This window comes from Ictalurus punctatus, chromosome 12 (assembly GCF_001660625.3).
Source record: "Ictalurus punctatus breed USDA103 chromosome 12, Coco_2.0, whole genome shotgun sequence".
NCBI lineage: Eukaryota > Metazoa > Chordata > Actinopteri > Siluriformes > Ictaluridae > Ictalurus > Ictalurus punctatus.
Window position 1 is genome coordinate 24,328,123 of NC_030427.2, and position 22,595 is coordinate 24,350,717.

Sequence of the window (22,595 nt, forward strand, 5' to 3'; positions counted from 1 at the left end):
GCTAACTTGCCATCGGGAGCAACTTGGGATTCAGTGTCTTGCCCAAGGACACTTGGAGTCACGTGGGCCGCCAACCCTACGATTAGTGGACAACCTGCTCTCCCACCTGAGCCACAGCCGCCCCTAAATTATGAATTGAAAGTTAAACAACTAAATTCAAAGCAAATCGTTAGAATGCCATTTATGTTCTCATGCCATTAGCAGGAATGATAGCTAACCACATGATGTGTATTTGCTCATTCCATGATAAAAGCCTCAACTCTGTTACATATGTAACAGCAAAATTCAGATTTAGATCGGTTTACATATTTACATGTATTCTTAGATTCCCTGTTGAATTTTTTTTTTTTTAAATAATAATAAAATTGAACTTTTAAGAGTTACAAGGATGCCACAATTGTGGAATCACCACATACTTTACTCCACACACACTGGGTTTCAACGCTCTGTCTCTGGAGACTCGCAGTATGCAGCTGAGAGGCCGGTGCTACGCGCCAGACTAATGTGTTAAGTAATGGCTTTTGAGAGCTGACAGATTGGCAGTGTTAAGGCTGCACTGGGAGAACCGAGCGCATCTATCACAATGCCACGCTCCTCGCTATTCCCATCATCCGCCATCCATCTGATAAATTCTCACAAAAGCACACGCAGGATCACACAACCTCTAATTAAAAGAGGGACCTCAGGGAGCTTTTGGAGGGAATGGCAGGGGAACTTTATTCCTTCAACCTCGTTAAAGGAGTTAAATTCAATTTTCTTCTAGTGTAGGAGGGGGTTCAAGTACAGCACAGACTGGATATAGACATTAACTGAATCATAGTTTCATTTTTATGTATGTAATGAGGCAGTTATAGGAATTTTTTTTTTGCTTTCACTACTGCGAAATGTCTTGAGTTCACCAATTGTGTGAGTTATATCAATTAAAAGGTTGTTATTCCATAATAAACAGATTTAAATAACTGCAACTACCATCTTTTGCGAATGTGAATCTATTATCTATTATTTAAACTTAAAAGAAGAATTAAAGTGAGCTTTAAGAGGAAAATGCAGTGGAGCTTTATGTGCCCGTAAGTGTTTGCATTACACAGAAATAAAGAAATATATGAAGCAGACATAATTTAAAACAAAGCAGGTGTAATTTTTTTTCCTCCAGAGCAGGTGTGAGTAACAAAACAATCTTTATAACTAAAGATCAGCATTATGTTTGCCTTATGTAATTTTTGTCATTGTCAAATCTGATTTATTTATTTTTTTTTGTCATTTTCAAAGCAACAACTATAGAAAAGTTTCCACAGACTAGTTGGGGGGGGGGTGGGGGGTGGGGGGGGGGTGGATGAATTAATATTGGCCTCCAAACACTGTTTACATCTCACACTGCATACCATCACAGTCAAATGTGTCAAAATTGCATTACTATAGGAGCCTTACTAATTTACCATACTACTTAGTACTGCAATTTGCAACACATGCTTTAAATCACCAGCACTCTGAAAACTATTAACTCCTACTGGCATTGTTGCATTGCTGTTTGGTGGCCTACTGAAGACCAAAATTGTCAATAAAATGCTACAATGGCCAACACTGCTGGTACAGGTCTCATCGACAATGTGTTTAGCATTCAAATGGTTCTAATAAAGGATCTTTTTATCTGCAATAAAGCTGGTGTATATTGTTAAATATAAACTCTAGATCAAAATCGCACAAATGTAATCACTCTGTACTTTACACTAGTACATGTTTTACTCCTTTACTGCAAAACTCTTCAAATTTTCCTTGTTACACAAATAAAATCACAAACCTTCCAGCTAGAACCTTAAGAAAATGAATGAAATACATTGCACTTATGGTAATGAAATATCAAATAGGACCACAGATTTACTGCTTTAACTTTGTTGAAAGAGGAAAGGTCAGTTTGTTGTGGTTGTGGATAGACTTGAGATCATGTGGAATATACCACGGATTGTACATAGTATCACTTGTGGGTTTGAGGGAGTTTAGGCTAAACCAGTGGGATAGTGCTGCAGCGATGCTGACTAGGGGGAATAGAATGTGGTGTGACTAGACATTTGTAACATGTTTTGTGTACATGTTACATCAGTACAGCAAAAAAATATCAAAAGTTAATCACTTTTTTATTAACTACCCATTTAAAAGGCTGGTAAAAACTGAATGTGGACTGTATATAAATCCAATGAGTTATTAGCTGCAACTAAACTCATTATGCATGTACTCATTATACGCATTATACATGTAAAGATGATATCAAATTATATAAACTATGAATGCATGTGCTTGTTGTTGAACAGCAGCAGAGATACTTACTGAATTCTTGTATAATGAAGTAGCCCTGATAAAAGACACATAGTTTCACTTTTGCAATTTATGTCCCATTGATGTTTTGCGAGTGAAGACATTCCAAGTGTGGAAGGCTAGCACAGATTTGGGACAGTAAGAGTATCAGAGAAAGATGCTTTGTTGCTCTGCTCAAAAAACTCAACAGAGCCAACAAAGGCTATTAAACGACTACAAAATAGGTTAAATAAAAACACATATTGCAAGATACAACACAATTTATTTTTGTCAATCTTAAAACTGCAGACATGTTCTCTGACAGACATTTAAATCGTCCATCTTAGTCGCCATCATGATAGATGGAATACCAGCAATTCCTGATACTATCATCAATTGTCTCAAGGCTAGGTGTGAAGGTACTCAATATATCACCAAAATAATCACACAAATTTATGCTTTTTTTTATTTATAATATTTTATAAATTTTATTTTGTTAAATCTATTCAGACTTTGGCCACCAGCCCTATAAAGTCTACTGCTACATAACTCTGTATACGAGTTATTATGCAAGACCTTAACGTAGCAAAGCTATCCTAAAACAAGGGGTGCACTACTACACTCACTGCTTTGTTGGTACTCTGCCAATGATTTAATTTAAATATTTCTTTCTTTTTTTTTTAGATATTGATTAAAATAAAAAGGGAAGGGAGGCAAACATTTGATTTATCTTAGTATCATGCACTTTATTTGAAAAGTCATATCAGTCAGCTCAAGACTAGTCTTGATGAGGCAGAAAAAAATATCTATGAATGTAATTAACCCAGCAAGGTCTTGCACCCCCATGAACTTTTTGGTCAATGTACAATCGCCACCTTAACACACACACACACACACACACACACACACACACACACACACACACACACACACACACACACACACACACACACACACACACACACACACACCAAATGTTATCTTTTATTATTATGTTTTTTATCCTTATAAGAACCCCAGATTAAATGGATCTCAATGAGTGTTGTTCTCTTTATGGCCAGTTCATTTGAAACGTGCGCTCTAACACAGCATGGGAATAATGCATTAGCTGGTTATGAGAAGAAATTCAGATGTAAGTTTACTCTCAACTGTTCAGTTGTATAAAAAAAAGAGTGAGATAATTGTAAGTCGCTGTGGATAAGGGCGTCTGCAAAATGCCATAAATGTAAGTTTGCTCCACAGGAAACATATAAAGCACTACAAAATGACCATCAGCTAGTAACTGTTTCATGGCATATTACTTTGATGAAGAGTAGGACTTAATGGGAAACCACTACTGGAAAACAATAGCATGGGAAAAGCAGAAAATGGTACAGTACTAGGATTTTTATTTACAGCTTATGATAAGAACTTTATGATCAGCAGTTCTTATGTACAAATCTACAGTATCAACGCAAGATTGTCCACTGCAACAAGTGTTACTGTTTTGGGGAAATCTAAATATGTAGGTTATTCATGTGGGACCACAACAGCTGTAGTTGAGTCACAAATCCCGCCAGCTCCAAGAAGAACTGCATTTTAGCATTTCTTTATGAGAGGGCAGTGTTCAGTGGAGCATTACTGGGATGTAGGGTCATTTTGTTGACCAGGCTCATAACTTTGCCATTTATGTTCACTTTGAAGCATTCCTTCTGAACTGTGGATCGATTGCGCAATTCCATACATCACATTGTGTGCACGCTGGTTTGCAACATGGTAGGCACTAGGTACATCTGTTAGCTCCACTCAAGTGGCAAATAGCAGCGTTTTTCTGTTTTATATATCAATAACCATAATAACCATTTCCCCAGCATCATGAAAATAGCAACAGGAAGTATCTTTAAACATGAACTATTTGTACATACTGTATGTTTTGAAGTTGTGAGGTGTACCTTATACACTTTTTTAAAAAATTAAAATAAAAAAAATTGTAACTAATTGACAGCATTTTCTCACAATATTATAGAAAACAGGCTTTTATTTAGAATTTTTTTAATGGTTTTCATTTTTTCTGTAAAGTCTATAAACACGCACACACACACACACACACACACACACACAAACACACACACACACACACACACACACACACGGTTCATCAAAGCACAATCATGATCAACAATTATTTATGAACAATTAAATTTTAATTTTTTTCACAAAGTAGCATCAGATGCACTCATAATATGAAAGTTATAAAAATGTTAACTTCATTTCCATGTAAGCTGTGTTTTAGTGCTAGTTTATTATGCTTCATTAAAATTACTTTGCATACTGCTTCATTACAGAGAAATTAATATTAAACAGGCATTCAGACAACATGCATGATTTAATTTGCTATTGTTTGCTCTCTTAAGTATTGTTTTGCATTTCAAATATTTTTCATTATTGTGTGTGTGTATATATACATACATGCATATATACATACATATACACACACACAATATTATATATATATATATATATATATATATATATATATATATATATATATATATATATATATATATATATATATATATATATATATATATATATATTTTTTTTTTTTTATTTTTTTTTTTTTTCATTATCTACCATGGTATTTTTACTCTAACAGTAGCACCTGGCCCTAAAGTAAGCTTCAGAGGCTTTAGAAGTCTAATACCAGAAACTGAGTTTATTTCATAGTTATCAAAAAGTAACTTAAGATACTGTAACTATGAAAAGTGATTTGAGATGTTTCAGAAGCTGTAATATATGTGACATTGTTACTTGTATAGTATACACTATCCTCATGTTTAATCCTGGTTTGTTGTTTCTTAATGCTTGATACCTGATGCACTGCCATATTTATTATTCAATTCAAAGGTTGATTTACTAGAAAGTTACTATGGAATTTAACAGCAATACCAATGCACTCAATAGCTAATGTTAAATTTCACATAAAATGACAAACAGAATTGAGGTTTCCTATAGACCCCACGTGTTTAACACCAAATGGAGTTATATGAAATTGCAAATGAGTTCATTAGGAAATTTATTAATGTTACACACTGAGTCAAATAAGCAGTCTGTATACATGGATGTTATAAGCTCATGATGTGCATTCATTAAAATCTGACAAAAGACATTATAGATTAAAAAACAAAAAGACACCTAATCGAATGAGTCTAGCCAAAATGCTCTACATTGATGACATTTATTAAGTAGGGGTGTGGCTATACACAATATTCAATAGGATACAGTGGTGTCTCCATATACTTCAATTTCCAATACAGAAAAATAAGCATTGACTGCATGTGCGTAAGGTTTCCATTTTCTATTTATTAAAATGTTCAAAATTATAAGAAGGCTAATATACTAGTATGTTAGTAACTCGCATAGTAGCATTTTGTTTTTTTGTTTTTTTTAACCACTGTAACCTCTCCAGATTCGAGATAAACAGGAAGTTCCTTTTTCAGTTTAAGTTTTTATTACACCTCACTTAATATAAAGTGTATCTTATGAAGAATACTCTACTTCATTAAGCAGTCTGTTGCCTGTATTGTTCGCGAGTCTCATCTCAAACAAAACAATACGATATGCTGTATTGTTACACCGCTATTGTTTAGGTGTTTTTATTGCTTCTGCTTTTTGACTTCACACATCCACACTGGCACACGTGTTTAGGAAGAAAAAATTGGAAGTAAAGGGGGATTTCAGAGGGAGAGAGAGAGAGAGTAGGGGTGAAAGTCAGGAGAATTCATTCTGTTCCAAAACCTTGATTGACATCAGTCTCCACAAATTTAAAGCTTCAGTCAAGAGGGTGAAACTTATCTTGACAATGACTGGCAACTGTCAATCAAAGTCTTAAATCCTCTTTGTTGGCACGAAGGAAGAAAATCTAGAAATAAATAAGAAATCTTCTAAGCTCAGCCATGAAATGCAATACTGACAACCAAGAAAATAGCATGGGTAGGAATTCTGACTGGACTGTTACCAGTCATGTGTTTACATGCACCTTTGTCCCAATTCTCCAGTAAAATGTAAAAGAATGTAAAAACATCTTATTGCTTATTTATTGATGGATACAATGGCATGCAATGGAAACACTTATGAGGTCGGTTATATCTGCCCGGTTTTCTTTTCTGGACTAGAAGCATGATTGATTTTAACATAAGTTCACTCTTTTACTGTAACAGTAGCATTTGTACAAGTCTCCCGTTCATTAAACACTTAAAGGGTAGTTGGTGTTAAGTGGAGATTTAGCTGAAGCATGCTCTCTAGAATCAACGTTATCCATGTAAAGATTGTCAAGTTGCAATGGCGTCTCTTTCAAGCAATATGATACTTATAAATATTTGATTGTAGGCCTGAGTTCAACCAAACTGATGCATTAACTCAAAGCCATTTCTGTTGAGCAAAGGATTACACCAAGTAGCATTTCATTCCAACTGATTAAGTTATGATGATGATATTGTGCTGTTCTTCTTGGACATAAGATCCTGTGTATGCAGGAAGGCTTTAGCTATCGATGATTACCAGAGTTATAGCTAGCTGTTTCAGGTGCAAGCATAAGCAGCTGTAGTTATCTAACACTGAAGAAAATATAGTAATATATATCAAAATGGTTCAACCAAAACTATTGACATATCTGGCTAAGGTATAGAACTGTATCAATCTAATTATTTTACATAAAATTGGACAATAACTCAGATTACTACTTGATTTATCTGGGATTAACAGCATTCAGTCTTCACTGGCACACTTTGTTTTATTTACCCTATTTCTGTCATTATTTATTTTTTTTTTTTGGCAGTATAGTATTGCAGACATCCTGGTGTTGCTGGATTAGCAATTGATTTCACTACAAGAGCTACAAGAGCATGTCTACAAGAAGACTGACAGGAAGTACATAAAAAAACAATTGCAGAGTTTGTCCCTGACCTCAGTTTTCCAGAGACATATGACACACTGGCTTTGATGAAATTACACACACTCCTGTTATCATGGGTAATTCAAAATCTCACTACCCCTACATCCCCTTCAGTGAGAGAATACCTAAGTAGACAGTATTTGCTTAGGAAGGGCAGCATTTGTTTTCCGGAGATAAAGGCTGCCTTTTGAGCGATAAGTCAGTGTTCCTGTGAGCTACTGACTCTTCCTGCACTGCAGAGAGGTAAACACAAAGACCTTACAAAAGCTCATTAACAGAATACAGAAGACAAATGTTCAGGCATTTGCAGTTTTGTAATTCATAAAGTACACTTTGGTTTCACAGACTTTCTACAAAACTAACCATTAATTAATATTTAATCAAAACAAAAATGCCAAATGTTCTGCTCGTCCCTTTGGGCGAATTGTTGAAGGTTCTTTGTAAAACAGTACAACAGATTTTTTTCCCCCCTTATCAGCAAGGGTTTCCCAGTAGACTCTTTTTAGGAAGCAAAGAAACCTTGAATACTCAAATGACCTTTATGTGTAGCAGAAAGCATAAAAATGATCTTACACTGGGTATGTTTTTATGCTGTCATTTTTGTAGGTTACTATAAAGTATACGCAAAAGAAGTTCAGTAACATTTTTCCATAGAACAGCCAGTTTTAGACCTCCTCAGATGAAATGGGGAAATTTATTATCCCTTTTGGCCTTGTATTGCGCACAGGTCGCATATGAATCATGAACTAATGTTCATTTTCATGCAGCATATCATGCATCATTTTCTTCAGTCTCTACCTGATATTAAAAGTATATTATATCTGCCTATAATGCCGGCATATAAGAGTTCCAAAATAAAGCAACTGAAAAATCTATGTAGGGCTAATTAGTTCACCAACTTTAGGTTTATTTGCATTAATTAGCTGATTAATCCTAACTAATCAGATAGTATAGCAATATGTTCATTTTTGTCATGCAATGTTTGTTTATGTTTCACAAAACAGTAGCAAGCTACAAACCAATGACATAAAATATAGCTCTTGTTGACTGATTGTGAATGCCAGGTTTATTTTTGTTAGCGAATTAGCAAACTAGCATTAGATACATATTGGGTGTGTTGATATTCAAGTCCTTGTGATTGTATAGATATTTGTAGTTTTACAGTCTTCCTGTAGTGTACTGTACTATACGTGTTTCATGTGTCTCATGTCTCATGTAGTCTGCAGCTCCAAATACGCACTTGAAGGTTATCCAGACTATAAAACAAATCTATATAGTCTATAATTTGTCCTTATATGGACAAACCCCAAATGTTCGTAGAAACTATATATAAATACAAGTGTTCCAGAAACTTCTTCCAACTCCTTCTTCCATATTCCACATACAGCTACATATGCAATTACTGGGCCTCATTGATCAATCTTTTGTTTAAACTAAAATTCCCACCAGTTTTACAAAAGTTAAAAAAGTTTACAAATTTCCTTCATACTCACATGATGCATATGTTGATAAAGGTGAAACACTCTTAAATTATCATCATGTTCATGGCACAATTAGTGACACCTACAAAACTCCATGAAAGGCAAAGTACACAAATAGCTGAAAAAGAACAAAATGACGACTAAATGACGAAAGAGCGCCACCAGAACACGGTTTGTGCTAAACACGCTAAATCTTCCTGTACTGCAGCTCAGCAACAGATACTCACTAACGCTTTGTCTTTTTATATGACGACCTACAGTATCTTTTATCCTAATTGAATAGCTAGACTTAACTGTCTGCATTTACAGACTAGTTTTGGATTTCTTTCTTTCTAGTCATTTCAATTTTCACATTGAAATGTATACGTGATTTATTCTTGATAATGTATTCTATATATAAAACTGCTATACCCTAGTATACAATTATACAATTTGTAGCCTATCAATCAGGATTCACATCGAGTCTAATATGTACATTTATACAGTAGGGTACAAACCTTTTCACAAACTACCATTAACAGCTTTCTTGTGTAAATCCTCTTGCAAGCAATTTTGCAAATAAATTTCTTTGTATCCAGATTCATAAATCCAAACTATAGTGTCTGCACCAAATCCACTGATTCTCTGATGGTCTCCACTGGTGTAACTTGGAAATCTACAATTGGCATAACCATGAAATGCTGGGGACATGTTCTGGCCACTTATCGATATGTCTGATTTTGACCCCATTAAACAACTAATAGTTAAAAGCTGATTTAAATGTTTTTGAAAAAAATGAAGCTGCCATTCATTTCTATTAAAACAAATAACACAGCCACAGTGGGCGGCTGTGGCTCAGTTGGTATAGCGGGTTGTCCGCTAATTGTAGGGTTGGCGGTTCGATTCCCAGCCCGCATGACTCCACATGCCGAAGTGTCCTTGGGCAAGACACTGAACCCCAAGTTGCTCCCAATGGCAAGTTAGCGCCTTGCATGGCAGCTCTGCTACCATTGGTGTATGTGTATGAATGGGTGAATGGGACACAGTGTAAAGCGCTTTGGATAAAAGCGCTATATAAGTGTGCCATATATATATATATATATATATAAATAAAATTGTGATATTGTGGCTGTAAAGTGATGTCTATACTAGCTGTATCTGTCATTTTAATAGCCAATTTAATCAGCTCATGGGATTTTTCCGTCAGTTGGCTCCCACTGAAACGTTATGCATGTGATGGAAACTGTACAACCAAATAAATTTAAAAAGCATTAATCATTCTGTGATTGCAGGTGGTGCTTAATAAGCTGCTGTCATGGTTGGAAACATTGGTAATGGAAGCAGTTTTGTCCCCAGCACTTTTTACAACAAAAGTCCATCATATCAAGCCTACATCAAACATTTTCTGTTCATGTTCTTCTGGAGGATTAATGGGAAAGTATAGATCAGTGGTCACCAACCCTCTTCTTGGAGATCTGCCTTCCTGAAGACTTTAGCTCCAACCATAATCATGCCCACCTGACCATCTCATCACTGACTTAAGAGGTCCTTGATCAACTAATACAGATGGGTTAGATTTTGATTGGATATGAAACTGGCAGGAAGGTAGATCTCAAGGAAGAGTGTTGATGACCACTAGTATAGATAATCCTCATCATGGTGGGGTTATTAATAATGTCTGTTTTTCAGATCAGGACTTTCACTCTAAGTTATAGTTCCAGTTCAGTTTTTTATCTACATCAAGGTGAGACATAAATATTCATCGACAGTGCTGTGTGATTATCCCCGCAGTCCCAGTCAAACTTTCAACTCAATTTCCAACTGGAAATGTATAACCCTTAAGCTAATAAAACATGCTTGGATGAATATGTACTGAAGATTTTAAATATTGATTCAGTCCTATTCGCTCTCTCTCCAGCTTGAGTCACAATACAAGCCTTATTGCTCAGTTCTTCCATTAACAAGAATAGTCCTCTTTTGTGAAATGTCCCACATGCGTACATTCTGAAGTTGATAACATCATGTAGATAAACCACATGCGTCATGAACACCAACAAAGCATAATGTAATATTTGAGTCACAATCCATCACTGCAGTTGCAATAAAATAAACAAACCAGAACTACAGCCAGGTGATTTGCATAATCTGAATGGGAAAGCCCAGAAAACTGACCTAAGTACCCGCATAACCCAATTCTGAATACCAGTAACTTTCCCCGTGTAAATAATGACGTATTTTGGGCTTATTTCACGTGTAGGGCAATGCCCAGATGATATACATGGGGTGGGCTATGCTTAATATATATATTTTTTTAAAAGAGGTAAAATTATTTATTACATGTCGATCTTACTGAAATAGCTTAGTGGCAGAGGTGGGCGTGGTTTAATTACATCGGCGCAGAATGTGGCAGACACAGCATTCAAGTGAAAGCTTGATACATTGATAAGCTTGTGACAGAACATTGATATTCATCATATAGAAGGTGCTGCAAGTTGTGTGTGAATTGAATGTTGTTTTTCTTCTGTGAAACTGGGTTGATAAGGACATGTGTAGGCTAGGATATCTAGGAAAAAAGGCTAGGAAAAAATGATGAATTCTTTACTTGAGTAATAAAAGAATAGGCTAGGGATAGGGTCTTATTACAGTATATTCCAGATGTAGATCTACTCTCCTAATAACAATATGTTATTTTTAAAAAATGTGCTTTTTTTATTTAAACATCTCCTGTTCTTATACACTTGGACAAACTTGGCATAGAAAATGATTGTCGTTCAGCCCGAATAAGCGACAGCAGACATTTGTCCAAACATGGAGTAATCCATCACTGCTGTTGTCTGACTGATGTTTACGGCTCTGATATTTCGCTCTCATCTCTCCCGTTCCAGCCTCTTACACACACACAGGGAAGTTTCGAGTCTCAGCAGTGTCTCTGGTACTGAGCGAGCTTGTGCTGATGTTCAGGTTTCCTCAACAATGACAATACAGCGTTGAATGTTACAAGATATTGTAGAACTGATTATATGATGACATACTTCTTATTCAGGAAATAAAGATTGCTCTTTTCTCGCAGTCATCATGTCCTTACTGTTTTTTTTTTTTTTTAATTTTTTTTTTTTTAATATCCTGAAGTGAGATGAAGGAGTGCTGCTATATATAGCGAGGATGGAAAAATTTGCCCATCGAGAGCTAGTTTGGGCTGGTGTAGTATGATCTCCCACATCCTCTGCTGTTCACTGGTTCAAGTGCACTCATACCTCTGACCTGTGAGTGTGATTGAAATTCAGGAGAAGAGTCGAGCAGAGACTGCGGCCATTAATCAGCCCGGACTTGTCTTGCCTTCTTACAATGAAGCTTCTTGGATTTCTACCTCTATCTATCTACCTCTGTGTGTGTGTGTGTGTGTGTGTGTGTGTGTGTGCTGGGGGGTGATATTGATACGATTGATTATGAGGGATGCACAAGAGTCAGACTCTGGTTTGGTAAATCAAGCGGAATGCTACATTCTTCAGAAAATAAAATGAGAATAGTCAATTTAAGAAATAATCCGTAATGCATCAGCCAATTATAATAGCGAATTTGTTCCAAAATATGCACATGATGCAATATTAGCACATCTTCTGAAAAGCATGCATAGCGGATGTGTTTAAAATTCCCAAAACTGGTGATGCATGAGTTTAGCTCGGAAGTTCTCATATCCACCAGACAGCACTGACCTCACGTCTTTTTACGAATTATTACACCAGATTCAGCCCAATAGATTTTTCTACAAAAAGGACAATGAACTCTTCAATGCCATGCTGGAATTTCTTCAAGCATGGAATTGAAATAAATGGTGGAACGATGAGAAGAGTGACTGAATTAATGACTGATATGCGAGCTTGGTTTTATGAAACAATGTTTCAGAAGTAATTGAATGTCCCATCTATGATGACACAGCATAGATGAAGAACAATAAAAGCTTAAGCCTCGTACATGCCGCTCAGTCACTAGTTCATAAAGACAATTTAAGTTGAAAGCAGTTAGGATTTTTAGAGAGCAGTGTGTGTAGGGGTCATGCTGGAGATGTGGACTGTGTACTGTTTACTGACTGAACTGCAGGGAACAGTGACATGTTAAACATTACTGTACATCTGTCTCCTCTCATACACATCTACACCATTGTGTAAACTTTTTTTTTTCTGTAATTGATCCTACTCTAAATCTATGGCAAACTCTCGTCTTACCACTAGACTGTATTTACTAATTACACACACACACACACACACACACACACACCTTTCACATCTTTTACATCTATGACCCTTAAACTAATTCTAGAGTCGACATATGTACGTGTTTAAACTATTTAATCCTAGACCTAATCATAATCCCTAACCTAAATCAGATTCTAAATCTAAATTTAAAGCTTTCATTTTCAACCACACACATACACACTTCTGGATGATTGCATCCATTTGACATGTGATCAGAAGTTTTTCAGTTCGTACAGGATTTTGAAGAGAGTTTTTTTTTTTTTTTTTTTTTTGTGAACGTTGCGGCCAAAGATGCTTGATTTTGTTGCTGTGTTCTTTCAAATTTTGCGCTGCAACTTCACAAAGGTTTTTGTGCGGAAAACGACTCGAATTGGCGAAACTGCAGTTCCACAAAATTGTTTTGCACAGTATTTCGCCGTGATGTTTGTTGGTCAATGAGACCTTTTAGCTGAACTCATGTTCGACGCACGTGAATGCACGTTGTGATGATGTCACGTAACTCGTGCTGGCCGAATCTGCAGAAAATGAAAAGCTCCTCCGAATATTGCGAAGTTGGCTTGATTTTGCGTGAATTTGTGAAATCCTGAAGGGACTGAACCACTTTCCATGTGATTATATAATATACAATATGTGATCACAGGAAAACGTGTAAACGTGCACTGCGGTATGCTATGTCCTGAAAATGTCTGTGATTTTACTAAGCACGTGACGTCATATGAAAGATACGCTATGCAATCACATGGTAAGAAAAACCAATGTGAAAAATGAAACCACATGGCATAGATGTGAAAATCATTTGAATGAATCATTTGAAAACTTAATGTGATAATTTAATCATTTGAGAAAATATATCATCAATATATCATCAGACTAGATTGATAGAGAATAGATGGATTAAAAATAAAGGAAAATAAAGGAACCATTTTTAAGAAAGAAAGAAAAAACAAACACATGAAAATCAATAATAAATCCACATTTTCAAGTAAATTTATCATATGAATAATGTGATGTTCATATGACTTACATGCATGGAACACACACCTCAAACACAGTTAACTTACACTGAGTTGCCTGATTATTAATAGATCATGTAAGCGTAACTAAACTCAGTGTACAAGCCATCAGCATATTACACTGTGTGCACATCTGTGTGTGCGTAGCGTATGTATGTTACCTATATGTTATAGTTATGCTTGGCCTGAGATAGACATTTACATTAACGAAATTTGGCAGACACCCTTATCCAGAGCGACTTACATTTATATATCTGAGCAGTTGAGGGTTAAGGGCCTTGCTCACGGGTCTAACAGTGGCAGCTTGGCAGTGCTGGGGTTTGAACTCACAACATTCCAAACAGTAGCACGTCTTAACCACTGAGCTACCGCTGCCCCGGCGACCGCGAATGCTCTCTTAATGCTACTTTGATGATGAGGCAGCACCGCTGATGATGTCATTACTTCACTGGAGGTGCATTAACATCATGCAAATGTCCTTAACCTCAACACAGACCTCTGATCAGTGGACTGTGGAATGAAGATAGCGTGCGTGTTTGTGTGTGTGTGTGTGTGTGTGTGTGTGTGTGTGTGTGTGTGTGTGTGTGTGTGTGTACTCGCCAGTGTTTGAAGACAGCTTATGTCATTCTACACAGAGATTAAACATGCCTCTGCTCTTCCTTCTTCCGCCATCTTACTTGTACACACTCCTCCCTAAATCTCTGTGTCAATTCGGAGCTTAATGTCAATCAGACTTAGTGTGTGTGTGTGTGTGTGTGTGTGTGTGTGTGTGTGTGTGTGTGTGTGTGTGTGTGTGTGTGTGTGTCTGTGTGTGTGACAAATATGAAATGAAAAGTTTGAAATATACAGACTAATATTTGACAACTTGATGGTTCTGTCGTCATCATTTTTGGGATATAAATATAAATAGGACAAGTCGAAAGAGTGGAAGTGGGGGGAAAAAATGGACAAACTGGTAGTTTATAGTGTATACAGTGTGTACGTTATCTGCTAAATGGCCACATCCGTAAACTGCTGTTATATTGTTTAGAATTAGTTGATAGGCTGGCTGATGATAGACGGTGTGTCAAGTGTAGAGGTGGGGCGATACGATTAAAATATCATATCAAGATTCTTCAAGGCATTTCTACAATACACGATATGCATCACGATATACACTGTATGTTCACTAACTGTTCATTAATTGCTCGTAACTACAAAAAAGTTACAAATAATAATACATTTGTTTATTATTATGAATAAACAGATTTAGAATCAATGTGTTTGTGTTTTTTTTATATTTCAAATAAATAAATAAAGTTATTATAAATATTACAGAAATAATAGACCTATACATAAATAGACATTTAAATAAATGTGTATGACATTTAACACTGAAAAGTTTTTATTTTATTTTATTGTATTATTGTACATTAAGAAAGATTAAGTACAGCTGCTTCCAATCAGATTGTAATTCTTTATAAAAAAAATAAAATAAAAAAAAATAAAAAAAACACAACTTCAACTACAAGGAAAGTGTATTTTGATATAGTTGATCATTGTCATATTGGCCAGCCCTGGTGTCTAAAGTGGACTATCCTTCCTGGACTCAAATATTTCTTCAACTGAGCTTACATTAAAATGCTCGTATTATATTTTAAAGCATATGCTTAACAATCTTTATTTACCTCACATATTTTCTTGGTTACCATTTTTCATTTTAAACAAAATGAGAATATATATTTAGACTTTTTTTTTCAGCATCACTGACATTGACTACCGTCTGTTTCTACATTTACTGAAATACAAATTGATGGATTTCAATATTTTATTGTTGGCTTTCTAACTTTATATTACATTTATAACTAAAAATTATTATTATTATTATTATTATTATTATTATTATTATTATTATTATTATTATTATTATATATTAGCATCATGAGTCAGTCCTTCACATTGACATTTCACAGCATTAAAGACTTAATAGAAGTAAATACTGGTGGCTGTAATTAATATATTCTTCCCTAAAGAGTGATTTGTCATTTCTTCTTAACCACAGCAGTGTGAGTTCTGTGAGGAAATGTGTGTGTGTGTGTGTGTGTGTGTGTGTGTGTGTGTGTGTGTAGTCGGATAAGTGCTTGAACTTTCTGAAGCACGCGGCAGGTTTAATGGACAAAAGGCTGAGCGGTTTTACTTGAACAAGTCATTTCACACCTGCTTGGCCTTGCATTAGGCTCGAGTGGGTTAGCGCACAGCTCGGCCGCCGAGTTTCCGATGGAGGCTTAAGTGGAGTGGAACTAGTCAGCTAAGCGGCACCTCCAAACACCCGCAGCGCTCCGAGGAGCACGAAGCACAACTCTAGGATTTTCACTTTTCCTGGGGTAAGAAATGCAGTGTGACTCTGTTGACATGCTGTGTTCATGTCTGGACAGATTTTATGATGCTGTTTGTGATCATGTGACCGTGTCCAGTACCTGCACTGTCTTGTAGGCTGCTTCAACTGATATTAATGCTCAGCTCTGATTTACAGTAGTCAAAATCCATTTAACTAAATCACAAGCCAGGGCAATCCTCTTAGCTATATCTGGAATTTCAGTGCTGTCAGGTTGTCTTAATAACTTCATGTAGTTGTGCAAGTGCTTTATACTAAGTGTGTGAGTGTGTGTGAGTGTGTGAGTGTGAAAATGACATACATGCTATGATGTAATGCACCCACCCTTTGGTCTACATGCCACCTTTACACTGTAGCCTGTATGCACTCACACACACACACACACACACACAATGTGAAAGATTTATACATATACATACACACGCATATAAACTCAACACGTTGCTGAATTTCATGCGTTATATCAAAGAAACCTTATTTGTATCCCGTTATTTCTCCTACTCCTGCAAAATCAATTCAAACCAACAAGGTCAAGTCCAATATTCATAAATCTGACACTTACACTATTGTATGTTAAGAAAAACATGCCTGTGTATTGTATGGGGCATGGATACTCCAGGATTCATGGTGCATTAATTAGACTTTGCAGTAAAACCATTGGGGCGCAGTTTTTTTTGTTTCTTCCAACAATGGTGTCTGACTATGAATGGAGTAGCCCATGAAATCAATGAACGATTTTAAGGCTATGCCAGAGAACATGCACTCATCTTCATTAGGCTATTAAATACACTGGTACACAACCATTGTCTGCTGTCTGTGAAAATGTTGATGAGATATATATATATATATATATATATATATATATATATATATATATATATATATATATATATATATATATATACATACATACATACACACACACACATATATATACAGGAAATAATGGCGTAAATGATTAGACTTATTTATAGGGTTAGGTGTAAACTGATGAAAGAAAAGACAAGAGCTGACCGGCGCGGGGCTTTAACGGAACTGTCCGTGGTGCTGAAATCCGTCTTTCGGAACTCGGAAATCCGTCTGTCTTTACCTCTAAACGTGTATTTGATCTATTTCTAAGTATAAATTCTACATTTATCATACACATGAATCAAAATATGTTCGTCAATGTAGTTCAGGTCCCCCTTTTTTGTCTGCTCCATGTTACCATTGTCAGATAAAACCTGGAAATGTGTAAACATACATAAACACGTATAAACAGGTAGAACATTGTAAAATTACAGTTTTGGAAAACTGTACACATTTAAGTAGTATTATTTAGTAGAATACTCATTATATATATATATATATATATATATATATATATATATATATATATATATATATATATATATATATATATATATAACATTTTATTTAATCTCAAAGAAAGAAAGAAAGAAATCCCCCCTACCTCTTATTATTATTATTATTATTATTATTATTATTATTATTATTATTATTATTATTACGATTCTATCAAATTACTCATTTTACCTTCCAAAAAAAAAAAATCCCTGAAATCTCCGCTTCTGCAACCGACCACATTGTTAAAACTGAGCATATATGAGTATCCCCTTTGTCTTTTATCTCTGGACATAAAATGAAAATAAATAAAATAAAAGACAAGAACAGGTCAAATAAAGCAGACCTCTGGCATGCATGTTGTTCCCTTTCACTGGGTCACTTTAACATGTTTTATGGAATTAATCAAATAAACAGTTTAGTGCATTATTAACAGACGATGTACAGGTTTATTGTAAGCTCGGGTAAAATTACTTTTCACGCTTCTTCTACTTGGAATAAAAGTGTGAATGCAGCACGCGTAACGTGTTCAGAAAAGCTCGTGCACTGCATGCCAAACAACTTTTCCTAAACCTGTGTGTGTGTGTGTGTGTGTGTGTGTGTGTGTGTGTGTGTGTGTGTGTGTGTGTGTGTGTGTGTTTCATCGAAAGCGCAAATTCAAACGCAAAACTTGATCATTAAAAAATAAATAAATAAAAAAAAAGAAGAGCTGCACAGAACCTCGTGGGAAAGTTTGTTGATTATTTTGAGAGCGTAAACTGTGCGCGCGCGTATGCGTTTAAAATATGCGTCTCACGTCAAATATCAACATTAAATAACATTCTAGGTAAATCATGATGAATGATCCCGTCTTTGTTTAATCTAAAGGGCAAATCTAACAGCAATATTGTGAAAGATGAACACTTCGGACGAAGAATGATGAAGCACATTAGAAAGGTTTTTCAAATGCGTATCACTTTTATATATGTTGTGATAAACGGTGTTAGGTTTGTGGAATTGCTGTGATTCATACAGTCACTGAATCACCGAAACACGCTCGGCAGCCCAAAGACATGCAGCACACTGCTGAGTTTCCGCTTATTGTGGCGCCACCTTGTGGCTAAACCCGAGAATATCACACTGTTAACACGGTTAAAATCAGGGGGTTTTAACCTGTAAATTCGTACTACTACTACTACTACTACAACCATTATTACTACTACTACTACTACTAATAATAATAATAATAATAATAATAATAATAATAATAATAATAATAATGAGAAGGGCAGCAGTTTCAATAGGTAAAGTGTTGGATTTGTAAAATATTCTGGAAAAGTCGTTCTGGCTACAACAGAAAGTTGTGTTAATGTGTTGTGCATAGTTTGCATGATGATCTGTGCATGATCATTTGAGGAAACGCACCATAAAAAAGTATAAAAGTAGAAACGACAAAATCTCCCCGCTTGCATTTAGACGAAGTTGAGTTCGATCTCAGAGGAAAAACAAAGTCTATAGGAAATAAAGAGATAACGTTACAGAGAGAGAGAGAGAGAGAGAGAGAGAGAGAGAGAGAGGTGCACTTCCTTACCAGACACAGCGCCGGTGTGAGGAGAAAGACGGCGCACCAGCACGCAGCCCGCATCCTCTTTCCCGTTCTCAAACTTCCGCTAATTTCCCTTCAGCCTTTTCTTCGTCTCCGAGGAACATAGATCCACCCGGTATCCGCGTTACGCACCGGTTAAGACGCAGACGCCATGATGGACCCCATAACCACGAGGGAAAGACGGATGTGCAGTTAGCGGCTTGGAGGGCGCGTGCGGCAGAGGAACGCTTACACGGGCGTTAATCCGTACGGATGGTGAAGCGCGCTCATATTTATGTGCGCACTGGAGAGTGAAGGTTTCGGTGTGGAGGAGTTACCTCTGTGCGTGCGAGTGTGCGCGTGTGCGGGAGCGAGACAGTGAAGTCGAGGTGCTCGTATAGCGACACAGCGCGCGCTCCACGACTCTCTCTCTCTCTCTCTCTCTGAAGCTCTTTTTTTTTTGCGCGCTAGTCAGCGCGAGGCTTTTATATCGCGCGCTCTGGCACGCGCTCCCTCCCACTGGAAACTCGGCGTGTCACTGCTCTGTCCAGCGCTTCCATTCCTGCCTTCTGATAACTTGTTTTTTTTTTTGTTTTTGTTTTGTTTTGTTTTGTTTTTTGTTTTTTTTAATATGTGAAATAAATCACAAAAACAACAAACTGACAACAAAATATGTACTTTCTATACAATTATCGAATAGAATAATTGTTACCAAATAAGGTAAACGCGTCGTTATTGGTGGTGGTGGTGGGGGGCGTGTCTATGCGACCATGGTAACGGCTCTCACCCGGAAGGACGCTGCTCATATTTCAGCATATTTCTCACTTTCACTCCATTTCTTGTCTACCTGTATCTGTTTTTCTCACGTTACCTATTGCTTTTTCATTTCCCTCGTTTTTTCCCTTTGCTTCTCTCATTATTTATTTATTTTTTTCCCCAAAATGATATTGGTTTAGTTTAGTTAGAGTGTCCTGCTCTTTTTAACCTAAAATACTTTTCCTCACGTGAGCAAATTACATTTATCACATGTATAACATCTGTAACAGTTACTTCCAATCATCTTCACTAATCGTTCCTCGCTGTTTCAAAGTCTCAGCAGATCTGGAGCCAAGAACACTGTGCATGAGGCAGGAATACAGGACACCATTCCATCACACAGGCACACACCCACCCACACACACACACACACACACACTCCTAGGGGCAATTTATGGGCAATTTACCTATGGGCAAAATGTAATATGGAGGAAACCCATATGAACATGGACAGAACCTCCAGAAAGACAGGATCAGGCTGGAGCTGTGAGATCAAACAATGCTATGTAACAGTTTTAACAAACTACTATTTAAAAATATGCAAAGAATAAGTTTGGTGGCTTACTGTTTAGCATATTTGTCTCACACCTTTGCAGTTTGGGGGCTCGATTACTGCCTACGCGCTATGTGTGTGGAGTTTGCATGTCCTCCCCATGCTTCGGAGGTTTCCTCCGGGTACTCCGGTTTCCTCCCCCACTCCAAAGACACTTGTTGTAGGCTGATTACCATTTCCAAATTGTCTGTAGTGTTTGAATGTGCCCTGCGATGGGTTGGCACCCTGTCCAGTGTGTCCCCCACCTTGTGCCCCGAGTTCTTTGGGATAGGCCTCAGGCTCCCCGTGACCCTGTGTAGGAAAAGCGTTAAAGAAAATGGATGGATGGATGGAAGTTTGAGCTCCACTGAAACTTAATCTGACTACCTTAAACATATAGTTGACCAAGATCACTGGTAAATTCATTCAATTCAATTTTATTGGCGTGGTGATTTTAACAATAGCTTTTTTACAGAATTCCAGATGTAGATTTAGATCCCTAATGAGCAAGATATAGCTGAGAGTGGCAAGGGAAAACTCCCTGAGAAACCATGAGCAAGAACCCTTGAGAGGAGCCAGATGTAAAAGGAAACCTCTTCAGAGTGATGCCACCAGATGAGATTATAAATCATTCCACTCCTACATTGTATACTGTAAAGACAAACAGTATTTAGTGTGTTGAAAGGATGTTCAGGATGAGCATATTATGAATAAGAGTCCTGGGATGAGCAAAGAACAGTCTTTATGATTACAAACCATTTACACTGCTCTTATGCTAATTAACGATATTCAGATATGTAACAGAGCCTATAGAAAAGTATAAATAATTTGGATTTTTGTATGCCTTATGTTCCCAAACTATACATTTAAACGTTAACCTATCAGTTCAGAATATAACTAAAAAGTTCAGCATATGCTGAGTCTGTGTTCTTGTTTAGCCATGATAGATCGGCATTCCCCTGACAGGCTTAGTTGTTAAGAAGGAGAAAAGTACGAGTGAGCAGAGAGGTCAGGAGAAAAGACACCACAGGTCTGCCTTCATAAATCTGCAGTGGTCTCGTTGCTACTGCATCGGCACGGCACGAGCATGTCACTATAACTCAGGCGGTGGGCTGATGGGATGCGGTTGTGAATGGCTCCGGTAGCCTTCACAGTCCCAGCATGGAGCGATAGGGCCTGCAGGGATTAATCACCGGCCCAGATTCACTACTCAACCATGGGGTTCATGTAAACTGACCATTTTTTTTGGGAGGATCCAGCCTGGATTCAGTGCATATGTTGTCATAAGATCTTTGCTTCACTTAAACCAAACAGTTTAGAGAAGACAAAAAAAAATACTGTACGGGAAATCGAATACATATTTGTGAATCTAATTTATTCAGTTGGAGGAAGGTTTCATCCAAACTTAAACTAAGAAATATAACATCATTTGTTCCGGTCGTCTTGTGCTAGCAGCTTTCTGATCGCTAACACACCACATTAACCACTGAAAGAGTAAACAGAAAAACACACACACACACACACACACACACACACACACACACACACACACACACGCCAAGTCTGCATTTTGTATTCTGTACTTAGTGTACTCTCCATTTATTTCCAATTGTATTCTGAATCTTATCTCTGCTAAATAATAACCCATGACCTGTGAGAAAGAAGTAGAAATAAAATTAAAAATATGTAAATAAAGTTCTTGAAGTTTTCATGCCACATTCTGTCACGTTTTAGAGTGGCTTAAAATACAGAGATACTACAAAACTCTATATCGTTGTAATACCTTTTTGTATTACTTTATGCAATCTATTCCTAGTTATAGAAATCTCATGGCTAAATAATAATTCTCGGTATTGAGAAGGGAATGATGCCTGTGAGTGGATCCATGAGAGGACACCTGCATGCAAAATGACTTATTTCCTTTTTTTCTATTCCTTTTCTTTTCCTTCCACTTTCTTTTCTGCTTCTTTTCTAAAGCACAGGCTGCCTGCTACTCTACCACAAAGTGCACAGTGCG

The 22,595-nt window shown here is 36.7% G+C and overlaps 1 protein-coding gene across 1 annotated transcript in view; it reads right to left on the minus strand.

Annotated features, from left to right (window-relative positions):
* The window catches only part of nxph1 (neurexophilin 1), a 39,852-nt gene extending 20,166 nt beyond the window's left edge, over positions 1–19,686 (minus strand). The window contains exon 1 of the mRNA XM_017480844.3: positions 19,237–19,686. Coding sequence (XP_017336333.1) covers positions 19,237–19,290 — 54 coding nt within the window. The 5' untranslated portion in view covers positions 19,291–19,686. The remainder of the gene's footprint in view (positions 1–19,236) is intronic.
* Between the last annotated feature and the right edge of the window lie 2,909 nt (positions 19,687–22,595).